Genomic DNA, 25,009 nt, shown 5'->3' on the forward strand with positions numbered 1-25,009 from the left:
TCCTGGGCGCGGACATGACACTGCTCATCAAACCACGCTGAGGCAGCGTCCCACATACCACAACTGGAGGGACCCACAACGAAGAGTATACAACTATGTACCGGGGCGGGGGGCTTTGGGGAGAAAAAGGAAAAAATAAAATCTTAAAAAAAAAAAAAAAAAAAATAGATGTGTGTCTATGTCTGTTTCCCAGCTCTGTTCACTTAGAAGTCCTAGAAACAATCAAAAATGTATTAGCAGTGAGCACCCCTAGTGCCAAGACTGGAGACTCTAAATACTATGTTCTATGAAAGCAGATGGGCTTCTCAGAAAAATGGCTCAGGATGAGGTAAGAGCTATGAAGCATGGGGTAGGAAGTACAGATGATGAGTCTGAACAACCAACGTGCCTGACCAAGAAGGGGGCTGTCAGAGGCTGCTGAGTGTGCGCGCACAGGATCAAGAACCAACTGGGAGAGGCTCCCTTCAGCTAAAAAATAGGTCACTTTAAGCACTCCTAAGAATAAAAACTCAGTGAATTAAAACATGTCAAATATGTTTAAATCTCTAAGTTCATAATGACACAAAAAAAGTCACTGGCACCTTTGAAAGATGCTAGGGAAACAACTCATTATTCTGATGATGGGTAAATAAAAGGTAAAAAGTACCTTTATTTATCTGCATTTCCCAAATGAACTTACACTGCAGTGTAATCAACTAGTTCCAGGTAAGTTTTTCTTTACAGACCATCCCAGCTAATAAATGAAGAAAGAATGACTGACTTAGACTATTACCAATTCACAGCCCTAACAAATTAATGGTAAAGCAATGATGATCAGCGACCTTCCATAACCTATGAAACAATCTTGCCAAATCACTGAACCTGAATCTGATCAAACCTCTGCCTCTCACTATTAATTTTCAGAAAATACTGAAAATACAGGTGACAGAGTAACATGTTCGACCACTCTACAAGCCGTGCTGTGCTGCCACTGGCTCTGACAAAGTCATAACAGCAAACTGTTCAATTTTCAGGAATTTTGTGAACTGGCTATTAAATACATCGTTAAAAATTAAATTATATAAACTTATAATTAACTATATTAAAACAAAGGTAATAAATACAATTAATTGTTCCCTAATTATTTCGCTACGTTTTCGCTTTATCTAAATGCTCTTGGGGTGACTGATACCTATTGTATGTGCAGAGTGGAAATACTACATAACAGTGCACATCTCTTCCCGACTCTGCATTCAGCGATGTCATGTTGGTGGTTTTAAATCAGCTATGGAGGGAATAATATACCACAGAAACCAGCAAGTGCAACAGATCCAGACTTCTTCATCCCAGAGAGCCAGAGCTTAAATAATTCCCAGCACACTACTGCCTATAGGGATATAATCAGTAAAATCCTCACTCTGGGAAGCTCCTCGACAAGTAAATTACAAGGGAAAGAAAAGAGAAAACAGAGATTAAAATCGACTTAAGGATAATCAATGTGATATTAGTGTAATATCCACAGACCACTGGAACAAAATACAGAGTACAGAAATGGGGCTCCATACATGTGGCAACTGATTTTCCACACTGGTGTTCAGCATGCTGGAATAACTGGATACGCACGTGTGAGAAAAAAGAGCAACTTCTATCCAGACCTCTACTATATTCAATAATCAACTCAATATGGATCATAGAAATATACATTAATTTTTTAAAAAATGGATCACAGACCTAAATGCAAAACCAAAAGTTCTAATACTTATAGAGAAAACTTCTGTGATATTAGGTTAGGCAAAGACTTCTTAGATTTGACACCAAAGGCATGATCAATAAGAGAAAAATTTGATAAACCGGACTTCATCAAAATTAAAAACATCTGCTCTTCAAACTCACTGTCAAAAGAATGAAGAGACAGGCCACAGATTGGGAGAAAGATATTTGCAAATCATGTATCTAATAAAGGAGTTGAATCCAGAATATACAAAGAACTCTCAAAACAGCAATAAGAAAAACAACCCAATTAGAAAGTAGGCAAACAATTCCAATGACTCTTTATTAAAAGAAGATATACGGACGGTAAATAATCCATGAAAAGATGCTCAACATCATTAGTCATTAGAGAAATACAAATTAAAACCACAATGAGATATACACCTATTATAATGGCTAAAAAGTATAAAAACTGGAAAACCACTTTGGAAAAGAGTGTGGCAGTTTCTTAAAAAGTTAAATATATACCTGACATATAGTCCAACCGTTTCACTACTAGATGTTTATGAGGAGAATGATATATCCACAGAAAGACTTGTACACAAAAATGTTCACAGCGGCTTTATTTGTAGTAGCAAAAGCTTGAAACGATGCAAATCCCATTACCAGGCAGATGGATGACACACTATGGCCTGTCTGTACAGTGGAATGCTCCTCAACAATAAAAGGAATGAACTAATGCTGCATGCAACAACACAGATGAATCTCAAAATACGTATGCTCAGTGAAAGAATACAGAAAAAAAAGAATACATGCCTATGATTCCGTTTATATAAAATTACAGCAAATGCAAACTAATTTTTATGATTTCCTTCCTTCTGCTGACTTTGGGCTTTGTTTGTTCTTCTTTTTCCAATTCTGTTAGGTGTAGTTTAAGATCGTTTATTTGAGATTTTTCTTGTTTGTTAAGGTGGGCCTGTATTGCTATGAATTTTGTAATAATGCTCCTTCAACATTCTCCTTTCATAAAGAGTATTTTTTTTTCCTGAGGAAGATTAGCCCTGAGATAACATCTGATGCCAATCTTCCCCTTTTTGCTGAGGAAGACAGGCCCTGAGCTAACATCCATGCCCATCTTTCTCCACTTTATATGTGGCACGCCTACCACAGCATGGCTTGACAAGTGGTGCCATGTGCGCACCTGGGATCTGAACCCGCAAACCCCGGGCCACCGAAGCGGAACGTGTGCACTTAACCACTGCGCCACTGGGCCAGCCCCAAAGAGTATTTTATTTTTAAGGAAGGAAGGGAGCTGTTGCTGCACATTACTGAATAGGGAAATCCTCAGTGATCCTGGCAACTCTTCCTCTGCTTATAGAACCAACATCTTCTCCCCTTTCAGTTCCTAACACTAAGTTAGTCTAAACGGCACTTTTAACTGTTCCTACCATTCACTACAGAGAAGAGCAAGAATGTTCGTGCCACCACACCTGGTTCAAATTCTGGCTCTGCCACTTACTAGCAAGTGATTTAACCTCTATGTCTCAGCATCAGAATAGTAACAGTAACTTCTCCTTCACAGTCAGCAAAGGGGTGAATGAGTTATGATATGGAAGCATTTAGAGCAGTTCCTGGCACACAACAAATGCTCGATAAATGTTAGGTTTATTCTTAAACCAAAATATAAGAAGTTGAGACAGGTATCCTTGGACATTAGAATACCACGTGACAAGGAACTCGCAATGCTTCTGTAACGAAAGGAGGAAGGGCACAGCACATATAATTATCAACAAAATGTGTCCAATTTGAGGAAAACGTATGTACTTTGGGTTGTATGTTTGAACATAAGTAAGGGTGCATTAAACTGACCTATCAAGAAGTTCTACACCAAGAGGTGCACTGGATGTACATTTTGGCTGAATGTTGAAAGCTTGAGTGTTAGATCAACATTCAGACAAAGCCGCGATCAGAGAGCATCACCATCTTCAAAGGCATTTCTCACATACAAGCCTAATTTTGATATCAAAATATTCTAATTTTATTATTAGAAATTTTAGTAATAATTTTAAAGTTTGACAAAGCAGTACAGAAACAAGAATCTCTCAGCGCAGTCAGCCACTACACGGCTGGGGTGGCTGCTCTGTGTGCAGCTCCTGCCATTCTAACCAGATGCTCACTGTCCACTACAGTCAGCAGAGAAGAGAGAGGGAGATTTGCTGGCTGGCTCTGCTAGGTTATTGCAGACAATAAGACTGCCACCCAATCATTAAGTATTATTTTGTCTCTCAGAGTAACTGATTGAACAAATTATTTTGTCTAATGTGAATGCTAGAGTACCTCAATCAATTCTATAGATTAGAATTATGCTATAACTTACTCTCTAATATTCTGCCTTATTTACCTGAATTTGTATAAATGGTTTATTGGCTCAAAAAGTATATAATTTTTCCTGAAGGTATCTAGTTAACTCACTTTCTCAACATTCAGATAAACTGTTAATCTATTTCCTTAATTAACTGTCTAAATATTCATATAACTGTTAATCTATCTCTTTAATACATTTCTTAGTTTTTTCAAATTGTAAATTAATAGCTTTCATAATCATCAATCATTGTAGCATTTTACTCTTGCAATAAGCAACAATTACAGCAGATACTTACATGTAGTTACATGTAAGTTACAGCACTAACTACATGCCAGGCCCCACTCTAGACACACACACACAGCCCCCCAACCAATCCTTCTAACAGCCCTTGATGTAGGTACAATTATTATTCCCATTTTACAGATGAAGAAAACTGAGGCACAGAGAGAGTAAACAACTTGCACCAACCAGTAAGTGGCAGAGCTGGGATGTGCACCCAGCATAGTGGCTCAGAGTCTGTGCTCTTAACCACTAGACAGCCTGCCTCTTGGCAGCTGAAGGAAAGTAAGAGCTAAATAGGTGAAGGGGATTTGGAGGAGAGGTACAGGAAAAAAGGAAGCAGCACTTGCAAAAGCTCTATGGCAGGCGTGGAGGTAGGGGTGGGCAAGGTGTTTGGGACACGAGATAAGGGCCATGTGGTGAACCTGGAGAAGGCATAGGAGCAGCAGCTGAACTTGAGGGCTCTGCAGGGGCCAGACCACACAGGACCGCACAGGTCAGGACAAGGGACAGAAAAAGGACAGGAAGCCACTGGGGGTCTTATGCAAGTGGTGGGAGCATGACAATTGGAATGCCAGTGTGAAAGCCACTTTGGTGTGGAAACGGGTTGGTAGAAAGTAAAAATGCAGGGTGCCCCATTAGGAGCTCTGGTGATAGAGGAGATGACAGTAGCTGACACTGTGGTGTTGAGTGGAGATGGCGGATATCAGAAGGTACGAATCACCAGGGCAGGCAACAGACTGGATTTTGGGGAAGGAGGGGGTCAAGAAGAAGTCTCAAGGATTATGACTCCTAGGGTTCTGCTTTGTGCAGATGGATGGAAGGCAATGCTGTTCTACAAGATGGAAACCTAATGAGGACCAGAGGTCTGTGGACATCAGTCCTTGAGATGCTGAGCATGAGGAGCATTTGGGATGTCCCAGGTGAGGTGTTCAGTAGGCAGATGGAAGCACAGGTCTGGAGCCCACATTGAAGGTTAGAGCCAGAGGTGTATATTCTGGAGTCAGTGTATAAATGACAATTCAAGCTGTAGGGATGCCTAAGATCCTGTAAAGAGATGCCAGAGACAGAGAAGGGGACCTACGGCAAAGGCCTGAAGAACTTGACAGTTTAAAAGACCAGAAAGACAAAGATGAACCTGCAGAGGAGCTGAGAGGCAGAAGGAAATCCAAAGGAGTGTGGGTACCACAGAAACCAATGGGAGGGTGGGTGTAAGAAGAAATCAATAAAGTCAAATTCTCTGACAGGACAAGAAAGATGCAGACAGAAATGTCCATTAGGTCTGGAGACATGTGGTAACTGTTTCAGAAGGGCAGTGAGGACAGAGCCAGACCTGGAGTGAGGAGGGGATTAAGTGAGGGGAGGAAATGAATGGAGAGTACACACAACCCTGAAAACTGTAGCTAATTGAGAATGTGGGGCAAGAGGAGAAGATTTAAACTGGAGAGATTAAGCAGGTTTAAAACGTTGATAGGAAGATCAGAGTTGGGAGGAAGGAGGTGAGCATACCTGAAAAGAGAGGAACTAACTGATGGTATGAGATTTCTGTGAAGTTATAGGAAACAGGATCCAAAGCCCAAGAGGCAGAGGAGATGGGGCCTCCGGTACACCATGAGAGGAGGCACTAGGAGGCGTGCAAGTGTAGGCAGCTTTGTTCCTTTGGGGATGTGAAGATAATGAAGCTCTCATCTGATGGCTCCTAACTTCTCTGTGACATAGGAGGAGAAAAGCTGTATCCAGAAAATGAAAGAGAAGGTGTGGGTGTGGGGAGGACTGGGAAGGGGGAAGGGGGAAGTGTGGGGCAGTGTCAGGGTTTTGAGGAGACAAGAAGGATTGAATGAGTCATTGTCAGGGTGGAGGGGAGAAAGAATGAATGCAAGGAATGGGATTGCTGGGCAGTGTTGAGAGTTCATTTCAGAACGCCGGTTATCGAGAATTTACGGGGATTCCCGCCGGCTCTGCTGCTGACTTGCAGTGCTCAGTGTGTGGTAAAGGCAGATAGCCAGCAGTCACCCAGGACGTGGGTTTTGACGGCAAAGTACAAAAGAAGATCCAAGGAGCAAGGGAGTTCAAACACTTGGCAAGGGTGCTAGAGATGGACGAGACACCCCAGTTCCATGAGGAGAAGAGGGAGGAGGGACTGGGAGAGAGCAAAGGGACAAGAGATGGGGGTCCTGATGAGAGACAGGCTAGTCACAGTACACGCTGCTAAGAGAAAAGAGGTTGTGGGCACAAGGCAGAATTCTTGAATTTAATCCATTAATTATTATTAATAATTATTCATTGGATTATTTAAACTGATTATTAATTAGTACAATTATTTGCTAATACATTAAGAAGATCAACCCTTGGTGGTATGACAAAATGCTGAACTTTCTGCTCTGTGCAGAGCTCTTAGAAATCGTTAGGAAAAAGACCAACAAACCCAATGGGGAACATGAAGGGAACACGCACTTGGCTGGAGATTCTTCCTCCAGGGGGCCCAGGGACTCCTCCGCCACGGCGGCCTCTTCCATGGGCGCAGCTGGCTCCCCATCACTGAAAAGCAGTCACACAGATATGTTCACATCAGTGCCCTTATATATTCAAGACAGAAGAAAACAGCTTTCAGTGTCCTTTTTCTTAAGTAAATATCCTCCAAGGAATTACACATAAAGTAACCCACATCAAAATGAAAAAAAGAAAACACTTGTAATTGCTAATTCATACAAATTTTCCAAAAATGTGAAAAGTATTGTGAGAAACAGAAGTTTCTCAAATGAGAATTTTAGTCAATGAATGGCCTAAAACTAAAAATAGGCTCTAAGGGACCAGAACAATTATTCAAAACTCTTATTATCCTAAGAAATTCCAAATATTAACAGGAGCCATAAAAATTCCCAACCCACAACTGTTGAATGACTTACAATAGATAAGACTATGCTATCTCAAACTTTTAGAAAATGGTAGACAGCGGAAACACTCCACAAAAATGAGTGTACTGGATTGCAAACAAGCTGGTGATCACTACACCAGAAGAAGGCTCTGACACATCAGTTTACACACCCCACATGTACATACGCCATCTACAGATTAGACAGCACAGCACAATGAAAAACCACTTGAATTTTAATATACATGATCTTAATTCTTCCTTTTTATGTTAACATTAATCCTATCTGAACATTACTTAGAAAAGCAGGTCCTAGCAAAGAAATTTCATTTTCAAGAAAACGCTAAAATTAGTCAACTTAAGTATATCCATTAGAAATATTTTACTCTCTACATACAGAACCTAGGACTTTTTCATCCCCAGTTCAGGAAAAGCTTCATAAAATAAGGTATTTTTTTTAAAAGTACACATAAATTGAATTGTAATAACAGAATAGACTTTTTACATTAAAATTTTTTTTATTCTCAACTCAAAGCTATTGTATCAACTTAACAAAAAAAAACCCTGTTTTTCAACACAAAATTTGAATAATTAACTTTCACTTTTAAAAAAGGTCCTAAATCAAATGCACTCTGAGTGTGGAAGGACACAGCTGCCGCTCTGCGGGGCGCCCGCCCTTCACAAGGTGGCCTCTGACAGCAGCCTGAGCCCAGCAGGGGCACAGGGCTCCTGGCATCCTGAGCCCCAAAGGCTAGCAGCAGGGGCAGGGCTGACTGACTCCAACTTTCTCTTTATCCCCTGGCCACAAAATAACGCCAAGGGATAAAAAGCACAGGTTTACTGACAGTTCTTAGCTCTCAACAATGAAAAATCACGAAAGGGCTCTGAAGATAAGGGGAAGGAAGAAAAGCAGAATACAAAACAAACAGACCTTGTAAAAACCAGCATTTCTTGAACTTGAGCAATTGATTTTAAAGAAAAGAACCAGAGCTCTCCCTCTTGTATTAACCTAAATTATCTTATGAATAAACATAAAACTAATGTTGTGCTTATAGCTCTTACAGAACCAAATGACCAAAACGAGAAAACTATGAAGTTTCAAAATTAGCAACAATTTATTGGTGGATTTTGTTATTCTGTTCAAAGTAAATCATCAATGTTGGATTTCTTAGAAGAAAGATACAGCTCCAGGGCCCATGTCTGTATTTTGACTTCAGTTATACTAACACAGAAAATGCCTGTTTGTGCAAGTACATTCCACAAAATGATGTTAAACACCTCTAGGCTTTGTTATCTAGTTCAAATTCAATCAGACTTCACACTTAACCAAATCTAAGACAGTGACCAGATTTTAATCAAATGTTGCTTGATTACTACATAATCTGTCTTGCTCTTCATCATAAAAGTTGGAAGGCAGTATTGTTGAAAACTGCATTCGTGGGTGTCTATTCCAACTGGTAACAAGGAAATAATATCTGATATTATACTTTTTTAATTACTGCAGCCAGACAAAATTCTATTTTTCAGCACAGGCACTCAGGATCAAACTGCTGAAGGAAACCAGTAACACTGGAAATGGCCCAGTCACACCATTTTGAAAGCATCTTGTCCACAGATCTATTTACCACCAAGTCTTCAAATAAGAATACTAACCACAGCAAACTCTCACACCCACAATGCACTGGGCACCACCTGGCCTCGCCAGCCATGAACACATCACTTACTGCATTAGGCGCACCTCTACTCTTTTCTGATTAATCAAAAGTAGCACATAACTTCACTGTCCTATACTGTTTTCATGATCAAAATCAAAATTAAAATCTCAATTTATTAAATAAATTATTCAAGCCTTACTCTACGAAAATCTTTCAATTACATATTATTACCACCTAAGAGCTTTGACTTTATAACTCACAAAGCAACCCAAAAGGACATGGGGCATGTGTCATTTTAACATCAGGGCATGCCAGTCCACCAGGACCACACATGGTCACCTCCTCATATTATAAAGCCAATGCTTTATGTACCCCTTAGGGTGCACATAATTACTTGGAGCCAAAATGATTTTAAGTCCAAATGCAAACTAAAATGGAGTGTAGTATTAGATAAGGTGGTAAATCAGATGATTCAGAAGGTATTACTTTTACATACATATTATCAAAGTAAAATAAAACAAAATTTAAAGATTTGCAATCAAAATCCTATGGAACCCCAGACGCAGGCATTCAACATTTCTCCTCCTTTCAAGGACAATACAGATGTGCAGTGGTAGTAAATCTAATATGACATTTGGTACTGTTTTGTACATCTGTCTTTAAGGACAACAATTTAAGGAAAATATTTTATGTAAAAAGCTTATAGTCTCCAAAGGAAGAAAAATGGAAGTCTGGATGCCCTCAAGCCTTCAAACTGTGGGAAGCCTGCCTTGCAACGCACCCCCGCCTCTCCCTGACCTGACGAGTGCATCTGCCCATTCCTCTGGAGACACCAGGAAGTCACCACGTCTGCGGCCAGGAAACGGCAGAACCAAGTTGCTCCTCTAATTAGCAAAACCAGCACCGAGCTGAGACACCATGAAGCCACAGAGAAACGTCAAATTTGAGCCTTAGGGGGAACCTGTCATTGAGCTTCGATCTGCAAATGATTACACAAAATCAGGACGCAACGCATACAAGAACTTTGGAAGGTCACAGACAAATACAGCACAGACTATCCAGGAATTTAAAAAGCATTCTGAGGCATATGCAAATGTACGGTGCCACGTGCATGGGGCATCAGCAAATACACAGATTTGTTTGACTAAAATAAGATAAAATAAAAGAATTTTAAAAGGAGTTTTCAAATCAAATTGCAACATAACAAGCCCATTTAAAAAGTTATCTCACTAAGTTTTTGAAGTTGAGCATTGATTTTAAACTCGATTAAACTAAACAAAAGCCTAAAATCAATCTCTACATAAGGGTACACAAGTATGAAGATACCGAAGCACAGCACATAAAACGTAATGTTTAAGAAAGGCGAACAAAGATCCAGAGACTTCCACTGAACTGTAGGCTCACAGGAGGCAGATATTTGCACCATACCTGGTATCTCTACCTGAGCCCCAGGTGCGAACTCCACATCCACCCACGTTGTCTTCAGTTCTCATTGCTCTAGAGAAAGAAAGAATGTCCCTTTAAACTGGAAGCTGGTCTCCAGTCAATCTCCAAATCAGAAAAGTTGATCATAAAAGCTTTCCCAGGATCAGCTCCCTCAGGATCAACACTATACTAACATAAAGTCAACTAAATATCAACACTTAACAAACAGATTCATACCACGTATTACCAAGATCTTACAGCAAAATAACATTTACAAAGAAACTTACGTTTTATCATTCCCACCATATCTTTCAAATTCTCGTCTCCCTCTCTGGTCAAAACCGTCAAAAGCTCTGCTCCCGGGCCCACCTCTGCCTCTGCTTCGCATGCCCCCTCGTGGGCCTCCACGTCCTCTCAGCAGTCTGTCTCGATCAAACCTGTCAATTGGTCTGGAAAGAGACGCACAGAGTAAGAAGGGGTGAATTGGATTAAAGAGCTAAGACTTTTTTGAGAAAAAAATTCTAGAAGGACATTATGGCTACAGTGTATTAGAAAGAATGGTGGCTTGAATAATAAACAGTTAACTTTTACTGAACACATACCATCCCTGACATTGTTCTGAGCAGTTCACATACAGTAATTTAATTTTCACAAACAAATCTATAACATACAACTCTGCCTGCAGATGAGGAAACTGAGGCACAGAGAAGGTAGGTAACCTGCCCAAGATCTTAGAGCTGCTAAGAGGAGAAGTCAGCTATGAGTCCTGGGCAGGTCTTATACTAATCTGTAGCGGGGCACCCTTTTCTCTCTCTGGATCTGGTTTGCTCATTTATAAAATGAGGAGGTTAGATAAAGAAACTCTAAGGTTCATTCTAGTTCTAATATTAAATATTTAAGTTAAATTTGGAATGTTTTGTATAATGAGAAAAAGAGTCAAACTTCACATCATGCGCCGCGCCCCCCGCTCCACAACCAGTCAGTGACATTTGAGGTTGACAACACTAACTCACAACAACCTGGCTTCTGCCCCCATTGCTCCGCATACACTTCCCAGGACAGCTGAAGATGACCTTTTTGCCGTTAAATCCAATAGCGACTTGTCTTTATGTCATTTGACCCCTATTCAACATTTGACACTACTGACTACTAATTTTCCTCTGACTTTTTCCGGCTTCTCCTTCTCTGCCTGTCCTTAAAAAATTATTTTTGGAGCAGGAACACCCAACACGGTACCAAATCCACAAGGTACTCTCCTTGCTCTTCAGCCATCCAATTCCACTTCTCAGAGGCAGGTGCTTCCAGAGTCACCCGAAAGGAAAAAGTCCGGCACCTTGCCTTTTTCATCAACATGTCTTGGCACACAGCCGCCTCCCTTGTTCTCCAGGACACCTGTCTGTCCTTAAGTGCATCAGCATTCCTGTCTTTCCAGCCCCTGCACACACTGTCCTCGTATCTATGCTAACGCTACATGACCCTCATTCATGTGACCCTGTTTCTCTCATTTGGGGGTCTGATTCCAGGCCACAAAGCCAGTTACTTCCTGGACATGACCCTCTGTATATCCCCCAGGTTGCAGATATGCGACCAACACTGACCCCTTGCTCCTCCTGTGGTTCTTAACTCACTAGAGTACCCAAGCCAAGAACCAGGGCCCTTCACCACTCTTCCCTTCTTCCCCTGCTGCATTGGCTGGACCCACGGCCTGACTGCCTGCCTACTTCTCCTCACACCTGTTCTCTGCTGAATCTCATTGGCATCACTTTTTTTCCCCCCTGAGGAAGACTGGCCCTGAGCTAACATCCATCGCCAATTTTCCTCTTTTTGCTTGAGGAAGATTGCTGCTGAGCTAACATCCGTGCCAATCTTTCTCTATTTTGCATGTGGGACACCACCACAGCATGGCTTGACAAGCAGTGCACAGGTCCACACCCAGAATCTGAACCAGCGAACCCCAGGCTGCCAAAGCGGAGCGTGTGAATTTAACCGCTATGCTGCTGGGCCGGCCCCTCGCTATCACTTTTTATGAGGACTTGCCTCTCCTCCACTAGACTCAAAGCTCCTGCAGGAAGGACCACATCTTTTTCATAGTTATAACCTTAGTTTAATAAGATAAATGATATTTTTAAATTTGTCAAGGCTTTTAAAAACATTTAAAATGACTATTGAAATCTAGCAGCTCAAACACCAGAACTAGAGGTATGTTCCAGTCTACTTTTATGGCTGAAAATGTTACATTAAAAAGCTACTATATGGGGGCTGGCCCCGTGGCCGAGTGGTTAAGTTCGCGCGCTCCGCTGCAGGCGGCCCAGTGTTTCGTTGGTTCGAATCCTGGGCACGGACATGGCACTGCTCATCAGACCACGCTGAGGCAGCGTCCCGCATGCCACAACTAGAAGAACCCACAACGAAGAATACACAACTATGTACCGGGGGGCTTTGGGGAGAAAAAGGAAAAAATAAAATCTTTAAAAAAAAAAGCTACTATATGATCATATCAATGGAACAGAACTGAAAGCCCGGAAATAAAACCGCACATCTACAGACAGCTAATCTTCGACAAAGCTGCCAAGAACATACAATGGAGAAAAGACAGTCTCTTCAATAAATGGTGTTGGGAAATCTGGACAACCACTTGCAAAAAGAATGAAAGTAGACCATTATCTCACGCCATGCACAAAAATGAACTCAAAATGGATCAAAGACTTGAAGATAAGTCCTGAACTATAAAACTCCTGGTTGATATAGGTAGTACACTCTTTGACAGCAAACTAAAAAGGACATTTATGAATACCATGTCTTCTCAGACAAAGGGAAACAAAAGAAAAAATAAACAAGTGGGACTTCATCAGACTAAAGAGCTTCTGCAAGGCAAAAGAAACTAGGATCAAAATAAAGAGACAACCCACCAAGTGGGAGAAAATATTTGCAAATCATATATCTGACAAGGGGTTAATCTCCATAATAGATAAGGAACTCACACAACTGAACAATAATAAAGCAAACAACCTGATCAAAAAACGGGCAGAGGATATGAAGAGACATTTTTCTAAAGAAGATATACAGATGGCCGATAAACACATCAAAAGATGTTCAACATCAGTAGTAATCAGGGAAATGCAAATCAAAACTACACTAAGATATCACCTTATGCCTGTTACAATGTCCATAATCACTAAGACTAAAAATAACAAGTGCTGGAGAGGGTGTGGAGAAAAGGGAACCCTCATACACTGCTAGTGGGATTGCAAACTGGTGCAGCCACGATGGAAAACGGTATGGAGGTTCCTCAAAAAACTAAAAATAGAAATACTATATGACCCAGCTATCACACTACTGGGTATCTACCCAAACAACTTGAAATCAACAATCCAGAGTCACATATGCACTCCTATGTTCATTGCAGCACTATTCACAATAGCCAAGACATGGAAGCAACCCAAGTGCCCATTGACTGATGTGTGTGTATATATATATATATATATATATATATACTGTACATACACACACACACACACACACACACACACACACAATGGAATACTACTTAGCCATAAAAAAGACAAATTCATCCCATTTGCAATAACATGGAAGGACCTGGAGGGAATTATGCTAAGTGAAATAGGCCAGACTGTGAAAGACAAACACCACATGATTTCACTCATATGTGGAATATAAACAAACACATGGACAAAGAAAACAGTTCAGTGGTTACCAGGGGAAGGGGGGTGGGGGTGGGCACAGGGGGTGAAGGGGAGCACTTATGCGGTGACAAACAAATAATGTACAACTGAAATCTCACATCAATGTAAACTATTATGAACTCAATAAAAAATAATAAAAAATTTTAAAAATTTAAAAAAAGCTATTATATGATCATGGGTAAAAAGATACAAAACTCACAATTTTCCTTACTCAAAAAGATAAAAAAATACAGAAGCACCAATCATTAACCTCATGACAGTCTCTGACAAGAAACGCTGTCCTAAATAAATTCCCCAAGTCAGCTTTTCAGTCTCCCAAATGCCCTGGCCAAAACCAAATTCTTAAATAGAGATTGTTGTAAAATCTATCCTACATTACAACAAACATCTAGCAAAACTCTAAAACAACAACAAAAGAAAAGTAAGTTCTTAACCAGGAAGTTGGACAGGGCCATAGAAGAAAAAAAGTCTCCCCAAACATTAAGAGGAAATGAAGCGCAAAACACACAAGGAAAATAATGCCAACAGTGAAAATCGGGTCAGAATTTACATGAAATCTAGATCAGATACCAAAAAATAACAAGTTCATTTAAAATATAATAGTGATTGAAAGTGACCCTAAAAAGAGCACTGTGTGTTCTAGTGTATTTTAATCCCTTAAACCATTTTTTCTTTCCTCTACAGGTTTACCCCCACCCCACCCCCCAATTAAATATATTCTCAATTGCTTCTTTATAATCCCCCTCTTATAAAATATATCCTCTTTATTATAGGTTGGTGAGCATTGAGGAATCCTGGCTCCACTTAGGACACTTTATTTGTGATGTACTCACAAGCAAAAGGAAGGAAAAGAATATCTGAGCCAAGTGAGCTGCTTTACACATCTGTAACGCACTCTTAGAACCAGCCTAGGACCTGCTTTACACATCTGTAACCCACTCTTAGAACCAGCCTAGGACCTGCTTTACACATCTGTAACCCACTCTTAGAACCAGCCTAGGACCTGCTTTACACATCTGTAACCCACTCTTAGAACCAGCCTAGGACCTGCTTTACACACTTGTAACCCACTCTCTTACAACAAGCCTAGGACCTGCTTTGCACACCTGTAATCCACTCTCTTACTAGGACCTGTTTTACAGGTAAAAGGAAGGAAGCTCGTGCAGGGGGAACCGGGAGTTAGTGTTTAGCAGGCACCGAGTTTCAGCCAAGGAATATGAGAAAGTTCTGGAGATGGATGACGGCGATGGCTGCACAACAATCTGAATGCACTAAGACCACAGGACTATACACTTACAAGTGGTTAAATGGTAAATTTTATGTTATGTATATTTTATCACAACTTTAAAAAATGCTCACTTATGAAGAGGGAAAGAAATTTTAAACATCTGAGTGATTCTTTCTGAACTGGAACTGACTTTAAACAACCAGCAGTAAACTGCAGAAAGAACCAAAACGTATGCAGAGGCAGACTAATTTCCTAATAGCCTATGTTCTAAGAGTTCACTTAAGTCCATCATTTGGAGCCTAAAGAAAAATTCCTACTGCATTAAAAACAGTAGTGCACGCCCAGACTACATGCACGGCTGATCTCTGCACGTGAGCCACACTGACAGTTACTCCCAGCACCATTTCTGACTTTGCGTCAACATGAAAACAGTGTTCTGCCGTAGAGGAAGAAAAATCCAAGGCAGCTGGCTGTGACCAGAGCACTACACATCGCTAAAGCTCTGGGTCTGTTTCCTCATCCATAAATCGAGGACTGAATTAATCTGTTAAGATTATCAAACAACAAAGAAAAAGTGTGTGTGTGTGTGTGTGTGTGTGTAGGGGGAGAGAAGAGAGAGAGGAGGAGGGAGGGAGAGGTTGATAAAGCAAATGCGGTAAAATGTTAACATTTGGGGAATCTGCATGAGGGTATACGGGAATTCTTTGTATAATTCTAGCAAGTTTCTGTAAATCTGAAATTATTTTTAAAGAAAAAAGAAAACAATCCCTCCATAATCCCATATCCTACCCTTCCTCTACCCTTATATATGAGTGTGATTTCACTTAATAGTCATCTTTTCATGTTAACATATAAAGACCTATCTTATCCTTTTAAAAGACTCATAGTTTTGCTACTAAAAAAAGATGGCAACACAGGTTTGTGATTTTGAGCTACAATTTCCTTATTTCCACAGAATAAATCCCTGAAGTGAAAAAAAAGATACACAAATGCCTCCAAAAATCAGCAGCTCCGATCCAGAAGGCTTCCTGTAAGCAAGCAGATTGTGGCCATTACACAGCAAATTTAAAGTCATCACAAAAAAAGCAGAATTATGCCTTTCTCTAACCCTCTCCCCCTCCTACATGGCGGCAGATAGACCATCTCAATGTTCTCAATGCGTAACTTCTAGCGAACAGATCTGCAGAAGTCACGACCTGCTCAGCCCTCTCCGACCGAGCTACTCTCTGCTGGAACTTTCTGTTTGTTCGTTTGTTTCAATGGACTCCAGAGTGCAGTTTGACAAAGTCATGTTCTTTGGTTAAACTTGTAGCCAGGATCCTAAGTAGAATTAGTAGTCAAGAAGTCGAAAGACTTTGGGAATAATGGCTCCCTTGACATTAAACTATACACTAGTCTTCCTTAGCTTTTTAACTTTATTTTCGCTAAAACGTGTTTCACAGGGAGCTTCTATTTAATCTAAACTCATGCTGTGTATGTGTAAAAATTAAACAAAAACTTTAGGCAGCAAGCATCCATCTTGTTAGGGCCAAGCAAAGACACAAAGAACTGCTCCCTGTGTACAGGTGAGAATGGATAGCCTGCATGCTGCTACATCACTCAGGAGTGGTCAGACTGCCTCAGCCCAAAAACACCTTCCAGGTCAAAGCACCTTCTAGAGAAGGTATGGGAGGCAGAAATTGGTGTTATACATTATATCAGTTTTTCTTCCTTTTCTTTTTCTTTCAATGAGGAAGACTGGCCCTGAGCTAACATCTGTTGCCAATCTTCTTCTTTTTGCTTGAGGAAGGTTGTTGCTGAGCTAACGTCTGTGCCAATCTCTCTATTTTGTATGTGGGACACTGCCACAGCATGGCTTGATGAGTGGAGTGTAGGTCCATACCCAGGATCCAAACCTGTGAACCCCAGGCTGCTGAAGCAGAGCACATGAACCTGACCACGCAGTTAGGAATTTGTTTAAATTCATTAGTAGTCTAAATTAGTTACACTAAATCAAAAAGATAATTATATCCCTAGCCTAAACTTCAAAAGAAATTTAACCAGTTTCACATACTCCTGTATAGTTTTTTACAAGTGCTTTTCACAGTTGCCAATAAATAATTCATTTTTCATCGTACAATCGTTTCCTGAACCAAGACTTAAGGTCATCTGAGATAAACAGAAGATCCTTCATGTGTCACCTGAAGTAATAAGATTTGCTACTTAAATTGGCAAAATATTGCCAGGAACAGAACCACAAAGTTTGCAGAGTCTGGCAGTCCTCTGACAGCCCCTCAGGGCCCCGGGTCCTCCCGGCCGAGGTCTGCAGTACGTACTTTTCATCCATAAACTTCTCTGGTGTAAAGTCCGCCTGCCTCTCGGTCTCAGAGGGTCGACACTCCCTGTAGGATCTCCGCTCCACTCTGTCAAGCGTGACGTCTGACCCTCGGCTGTCGCTCCATCCTTGCTGCTCCCCTCTTCTCGGAGTTCGCTTCTGGCCTGCCAGTGAAAGACGAAAGGGCAGAGCTGGAATGCAGGGTCTGTGGACAGCACACTATGTATAGGAACTCCTAAATTTCACTCTTCTAGAAATCAATGTCATAGGAAAATCTGGCTTTGGACAAGTTCAGAGAGGAAAAACTGCTGTTGATACCACTACTGCCCAGAGTCCACTGCTTTTGAATAAAACTTCTAAGTTCCTATTGAATCACATGCTTTCCCGTATGTCTTAGAAAGTATGAGATAAACTATACCAACTAACCTAGAATCACAGGCATCTCACAATGACTCTGTGACAGCTTAGAATATATATATTTGCTCAATCAACTATATTTCACAACAGCAGCTTTATCAAAACATGGTAGCTAAGCTCCATCCAGAAAATTAAAGGATAATACCCCGTACTTCACATTGTACTTTTAGAACCCCAACTATGGCTTATCATCAGCTACTCAGGTTTTTGTTTTTACACAGTTTGTACCGCTCTTTCTCATTTGAAAACAGACTTCCCTACTATTTGATGGGATTTATACATTTATGATCATACTTCTCAAATATGAGGCCAAACTGGTATTTTCCCATTCAAGCAAGAGCAGGTCAGCACTTGAAGGGGCATCTCTCGTCCATGGAGGCCAGCACTCAGCGGGGGCTGGGGCTACGGCCACTCCAGTCTTTCCATCTCTCACTTTACTCCTCTCTAATTTTGATGCTTTACCAAGTTAAAGCAGAGTCTGTGTTCAAAGGCATCTTTATACATGGTAAATATGTTGTGAAGAAGTCTGTCACTTCTAAAAGCATCTTTGTACACATTTAAAGGGTCTCCATCTCAAACATTATTGACAATTTTTATTATAGTGGCCTCAAATTTTCTTGGTATAAATTACCCTTCATATGGGTTGTATGGCTATAAAAATATTAAATGTATTCAAATTACTGGGTGTTTTTTTAACTGCTGGATTTCCCTACTTAGATACACATGACTCCTAAGGAATACTTGTTTACGTATTTTTCTATTTTCCCACTTAATATTTCCTATCTGAACTTTATAAACTGGGCACATGTAAATATTAACATAGTTCCAACACCCTACTGATCTCCCTTTAAAGCAAAAATCATGTCTGTGAACCACTAACATAAAATTGTGCAACGTATTACTTGCTAGTTAACAAAGCATTTTTTTCAAATGTGAAAAGTTGCACCACAGATCTAAGTCAATCCTAAATTAATGTCACATTAAACCTAGAAATGTTTAAATCCGATTTGCATCCTGTACTGAAGTCACAATCTGAGCTTGTGACATATTTAGGATATTTAGGATACTGGAAAGATGTTATCATGAATAGAGCATTATACTTTTATTGCAGAAACAAAACAGAGACTGACATTCGTGCCCAGTTGCCCAGGAGTACACGATGCCAGACCCCAGGCACATGCATTACTGATACAGATCAAATGTAGATGAGGCATTTAAAATGTAAGGTAGAAAATCTTATTATGAAATTATCTAACAAATTGAAAACTACAACAGACCATGACAAACAGCCATCAGCAAATACGTCAACAGTTAAATACTCTTCCCTCAACGTAAGAAGTTATTTTAATACAGCTTCAAATTTCCTATTTATAACCTCTAATTTAAAAAAAATTCTTAATATCTCCACTCAACTACAGAATAAGAGCTTATCCCACTGTCTTTCTGCTTCCTCAAGGTTATTTTTTAAATTGTATCAATTGAGTTTGTAATTCACCATTCAAAACTTAAAATGACATTTACCGCATACTTTATATTAAAGCTTCTTCCAAAGTTTCTGTGTATAATTTGAAAACCATTAAATATGATTGGCTACTTATTAGAATAACTATCAATACCCTGCAAACATTTCATTCTCCTTCTAAAACCCAAAAAACAAACATAACAGGGGTCCAGGTTTTTTTCCACAATTCAGTACTAAGAGATTAAGATTGCAACTGAACCCAGTGTTTCCGTGCTGGATCAGCAGCTCCAAGAGGACAGTACAAACAGTGAATTTCACCCGCCCTCTCCAATAAAGGCTGGCACAGCAGTCTCATCACTGATCCAAACTGAGGCCGTGGGAGGAGGCAGAATACAATAAAACACACTGTGAGATTGCCTACAAGATAGAGCTGAGCTTTGACTTTCGGACAACAGTCCTGAAGGGCCAGGGAAAGCAAGGCTGAAGAGTCTCTGGGACTTCAGAATGAATTTACTGAACAAAGGTCACCCAACGGTCTACCTATCCAGTTAAATAGTGAAGGTCATTCGAAATCTCCATGTCTGTGGGAAAATTTTATGATTTCCACATCCCTGGGGGATTAATCAATGTTTCCATTATATGTCAAACATGTTTTGCCTTTGATTCGTATCTGCACTAAGCATTCCCCTATAATATTCTAACTAAATTAAAAATGTTGAGTGTTAGAAAATTACAGTCCATACAATCAAGGCTACAAAACCTTGAGAGAGTAGCTCTCTAACAACCATTATAGGTAAATTTAGTACAAAAACTACATAAATGAAAATTATGAGCTGTTTGCTTCTGAAATAACACATACTGAAGAAAGAACCAGAATGACAAGACTTTTTTAACTACAAAACTAACTAAAGATCTTTAATATAGATTTCAAAAGACAGATCACGTGGGTCACAATTGACAGACGAAAGTTTTAAACTAGACTGCAAGGCTAAGTGAAAGAAGCAGATTGCAACCCAGTTTATATCATTTTAGAATAGAAGAAATAGCTTTGTCCATTTATGCATATAAATGTAAAGCGTTAACAGCAAGAAAAAGGATTTTCACTGTCATATGTTTCTGAATGGCTTGAAATCTTTATAACAAAAATGCATATTTTTAACTTTAAAAAGATTAAAAAGTGATATATTAGTACTAAATGCAGTTTCACACTATTCTGAAGGATAAAACATATTATTTCCATTTGCTAAAAAAACACAGAGAAAGGGGAAAAGCTTTGCCTTCCTCAATTCTTTTATTATTTATCTAAACAGAATTAACAGAAAAACTAGAATACATACCTTACATTATATCTCAAGTCTCACTGTTTAAACAGGCTCATGAACTTACTGGCCTACCAAGGGGTCTTGAGACGTCCAATGGCACTGCAAATAACGTTCAACATCTTTATCACCGTGACTTGACTTTCCGATTCTCAGGTGATATCGCCGCACTGAACTTTTCACAGGTAAAGGTAAATGTTCCCTAGTTGCAGGAATCAAAGCCCCAGTACTTAAATCGGGAGTGGTTCCCTCCTGGCTGCGATGAACAATTCTCATTAACAAGGAGCAAGCCAGTAAAGCCGAGTTGAATACACTGCCGAACGCTGACTGAAGCAGTCGAACTACACATCCTAACACTCTTAGTCAAACCTTAGCACCACTGCCTGATTTCAGGAAAACAGGAAACACAGGTGGAGTCCTGCCGACTGCCCCCGACGCGGTTCAGGCGAGACACGACCCCCCCGCCTCCTCCCTCCCCGGACGGACAGCAGTGCACCCAGCTCTGCCCTGCACGTCTGGCGAAGCGGGGAGTGGGAACTCAGAACATTCTCGTTGGGAAGGTCAAAAGGCTGGCCCTAAAGCCGCCTGAGCTACCGAAAAGCTACACATCCCACCAACGCCAGGCGCAGGGTGGACGGACGCCGGCCGGCTGCGGAGGCCGCAGGGCCCGAGCCACGGCGCGGCTCGGAGGCGCCAGCCCGCGGCCACCGCGCGGCCCCTCACGGCCCTGACGTCACCGCCGTCGCCCGCGGCCGCCAGGCCCCGCTCCGTCACAGAGGCCCGGCCGCGCCCCGCGGCCCCCGCCGCCCCCTGCCTGCCGCCACGCTCCTCCTTCCGACCCCGGACCCGAATCCCGCGGAGTCGGGCAGCAGGGGGAGGCAGCCCCTGCCGGCTCTAGACGTGAGCGCCCCGGGCCAGCGACCCCAGCTCGCCCGCTCACGGCACGCCGGCAACATCCCTCAACTTCGCCCAACTTGGAAAGGCTCGGTTCCGGGGCTCTGGGACCTCCCGCCGCACCAGGACCAGGGCGGCCAGAACGGGCGCGCCACCCCCATCCCCATCCTCCTTTCTCGGCCACAAGGACCCTCAACTCAACCAACTCCTCCCCGAGCCCCTGCCCTCTCCGGAGCAGGTTCCAGCGACCAGTCTCCCAGCGCGGTCGCGGCGGCTGTGAGGGTGACCTCTGTGACCCGTCTCGTCCTCTCCCGCCCACCGTGCCCGGGGGCGTACCGGGCGGCTGCGGGCCGGCCCCGGGGCTGTCGGGCTGCTGTGTGCCGGGGGCCGGGAGGCTCTTGCGCTCCTTCTGGGACTCCCTGCGGCCGCCGCCCGCGCCGGCTCTGTGACCCGAGGCCCCAGCCGGGCTCCTGCCGCCGCGGGTGCCGGCCCCGGCCGCCGCCGCCGCCGCCGCCGCCGCCTCATCGCGCCTCTTGCGCTGCAGCTGCTGCTGGCGCCGGCGCTCGGCCTCGCGCAGGATGTCGAACGGGTCCGACTCGTCGTCCAGCAGCTGGTGGAAGCGGTTGGCCACGACGCAGCCGAAACTCTCCTGCATCGCGGCGCCTGCGGCGGCCGCGGCCACGGGACTCCCTAGAGCGCCCTTCATGCCGCCGCGGCCACTGCGGGCCCGTCGGGGCAGCCCACGCGAGCAAGTCTCAGCGAAGCCGGCGGTGAGGACCCATCCCGCCAGCCGCGGCGCCCTCCTGCCCTGCCTGGTCCCGTCCCTCCCAGGGCCCGCCCCCGCGCTGCCGCCCCCGCCCGCCCAGCTGCCACCAGACAGCCAATCAGCGTGCGTGAACACGCCCCCTTGCCTGGCCGGCACGACTGGAAGCCCAATCAGCGGCCGGCTGCTGTCACGTCACGCGACCTCTATGCCCCTCCCCCGACTCAGCAGGGAGGGGCGAGGCCCAGGGGCGGAGCTACTGGGAGGAGCAAAGAGTCTTGTGGTCCAGGCAGCTGGGCGGTGCGTGGTCGTGGCCGTTGTCTGTGTTCGTTCTGGGACTGGGTCCGCATTCATGATCGGCCACTCTGCTTTTAAGTTTATATATACGTTTAGCCATTCAACAACTATATGTTGAACATTTATTATGTGCCAGGCGTTATGTTGTAGAAGATACTAGCTCCGTGTTTTTATGGATCCTACAGTCTATAGATAGAAAAGTGCCCTGAAGGAAAGGCACAGACCTCTGTACAAGCCTACAGCAAAGGGACCTGACCTAATTAGGAAGCCTGGAAAAGCTTTCCTTAAGAAGTGACACTTAATCTGATACCTGAAGGATGGCAAGGGCGGGAGCAACAGCAAGTGCAGAAGTCTTAGGTGGGATGGAGCACAACCCATTCGAGCTCAAAGAAAACCAGTGAACTGGATTACAAAGAGTTGGGAGAGGGCCGTATTCGGTCCTTATTCTAGGAGCAGTGGGAAACAACTTTTAAGCATGAGCGTGTGTTTGAAAAGGCCACTGTAGCTGCTACGTGAAGGACTAGGTTGGAGAGAGGTCAAAAGGAGTCCAGGGAGACCAAGCCAAAGACTGCTGCTGCGTTCCAGGGAAGAGCTGATGGCAGTGGCTCGGACTGGGCCGGTGGTGGTGCAGGTGAAGAGAGTGGTAGAGTCAAGAGGTATTTTAGAGGTTATATCAACAGGACTTGGTGATACACTAGATATGGGTGATGAGGAAAAGGAAAATTATGATGACTCCTGTTTTTCTGGCTCAGGCAGCTGGAATGGTAGTGCTACTCACAAAGAAATAGAGCACTAAAAGAGAGCACTTTGATGGGAATCATGAGTTCAGTCTTGGACACGTTGAGGTTTGGGTTTTGTTTTGTTTCATTTTTTTCTTTTGAGATATTCACTTGAGGCCTGGAGTTCAGAGAACACTGAACTGGACTTCCTCCAGGATATCTTTCCTTAACATCCGTGCAGACACTCTTGACTGCCTATCCTACAGCCTTTTCTTTCCCTCCTACATTTTCCCAGAACCTGTATTTTGTTAGGGCATCAGGTGGCTGCATGCCCCAGGGGAACCTGGGCCCCCTTCCAGCCTCGAACTTGATTAATCTTAAATCATGCATTGTAATTCCATTCCATTGCCAATAATTGGTGTTAGAATAGGCTTGTGATGCAAATCTGGCAGAACAGACCTGAGGGGAAGTATTCTAGGGGATTTCTGGGAACATTTTTCTTGTACCTAAAAAGGGATTGGAAAGGGATCTGCCGTCTTTCCACTTTGTTCTTTGGTTCTTGTTATGTGAGGAGGCCCTGATGCCTGGAGCTGCTCTCCCTGATTGTGACTATGAGGACGGCAGAGCAGAAGGATGGAGAAGCCTACTTCCTTGATGTTGCTGAGCTGCTGACTTACCCCTCTCAGGAACCTCCCTACCTCAGACATTGTTATGTAAGACAAGGAATGCCACCATTGTTTAAGCTACTCTTAGTGGTACTTGCTTCTCACATCCAAAAGCATTCTGTTAGAGCGTCTTGCTCAGTGTGTCATTACCAGCTTTTAATTTTCTTTAATAGCCAATGGACAAGGAACCCTTAATCCTAACTACTGCCAGGTCTATGTTTTACTCACTGATTCAGTTTTCTGTCATTTCCAAGGAGGACCCATCCTCCTTGGAATGAGACCTGTCTTATTCATTGCAATTCATATTCCTAGTGCTTAGCATCCTAGGTAGCTGTGAGTTCTCAGTAAATATTTGTTGAATTACTGAAGATTTGAAGATATTTGGTCATCTCCTTCTTGGAGTCAGCAGAGGTTTATGATCAAATGCCTGTATTTCTTACCCAAAAGAATTGAGAGCAGGTGTTGAAACAAAAACTTGTACCTGAGTATTCATAGCAGCACTATTCACAATAGCCAAAAGGTGGGAACAACCCAAATGTATATCAACTGCTGAATGGCTAACAAATTGGTATAATGGATTAATATTTGGTTACAAAAAGGAATGAAGTACTGATATGTGCTACAACATGGATGAACCTTGAACACATTATGCTGAGTGAAAGAAGCCAGACACAAAAGGCCATATACCGTATGATTCCATTCATATGAAATGTCCAGAAGAGGCAAATCCATCAAGACACAGAACAGAATAGTGGTTGCCAGGGCTTTAGGGAAAAGGGAATGATGATTGACTGCTTAATGGGTGTAAGGTTGCCTTTTGGGGTGATGAAAATTTTCTGGAACTAGGTATTGGTGATGGTTACACAAAATGTGAATATAGTAAATACCACTAAATTGCAGACTTTAAAATGATTAAAACAGTAAATGTGTATTTTACCATAA

General features: G+C 42.5%; 1 protein-coding gene across 1 annotated transcript in view; it reads right to left on the reverse strand.

Annotated features, from left to right (window-relative positions):
- Nucleotides 1-22,456, reverse strand: part of HABP4 (hyaluronan binding protein 4) — a 40,594-nt gene extending 18,138 nt beyond the window's left edge. The window contains exons 1-5 of the mRNA XM_044757021.2: nucleotides 21,960-22,456; nucleotides 17,533-17,695; nucleotides 10,573-10,734; nucleotides 10,289-10,357; nucleotides 6,788-6,871 (exon numbers count right to left, since the gene is read on the reverse strand). Coding sequence (XP_044612956.2) covers nucleotides 6,788-6,871; nucleotides 10,289-10,357; nucleotides 10,573-10,734; nucleotides 17,533-17,695; nucleotides 21,960-22,329 — 848 coding nt within the window. The 5' untranslated portion in view covers nucleotides 22,330-22,456. The remainder of the gene's footprint in view (nucleotides 1-6,787; nucleotides 6,872-10,288; nucleotides 10,358-10,572; nucleotides 10,735-17,532; nucleotides 17,696-21,959) is intronic.
- Between the last annotated feature and the right edge of the window lie 2,553 nt (nucleotides 22,457-25,009).

Source organism: Equus asinus, chromosome 23 (assembly GCF_041296235.1).
Source record: "Equus asinus isolate D_3611 breed Donkey chromosome 23, EquAss-T2T_v2, whole genome shotgun sequence".
Taxonomy (NCBI): domain Eukaryota; kingdom Metazoa; phylum Chordata; class Mammalia; order Perissodactyla; family Equidae; genus Equus; species Equus asinus.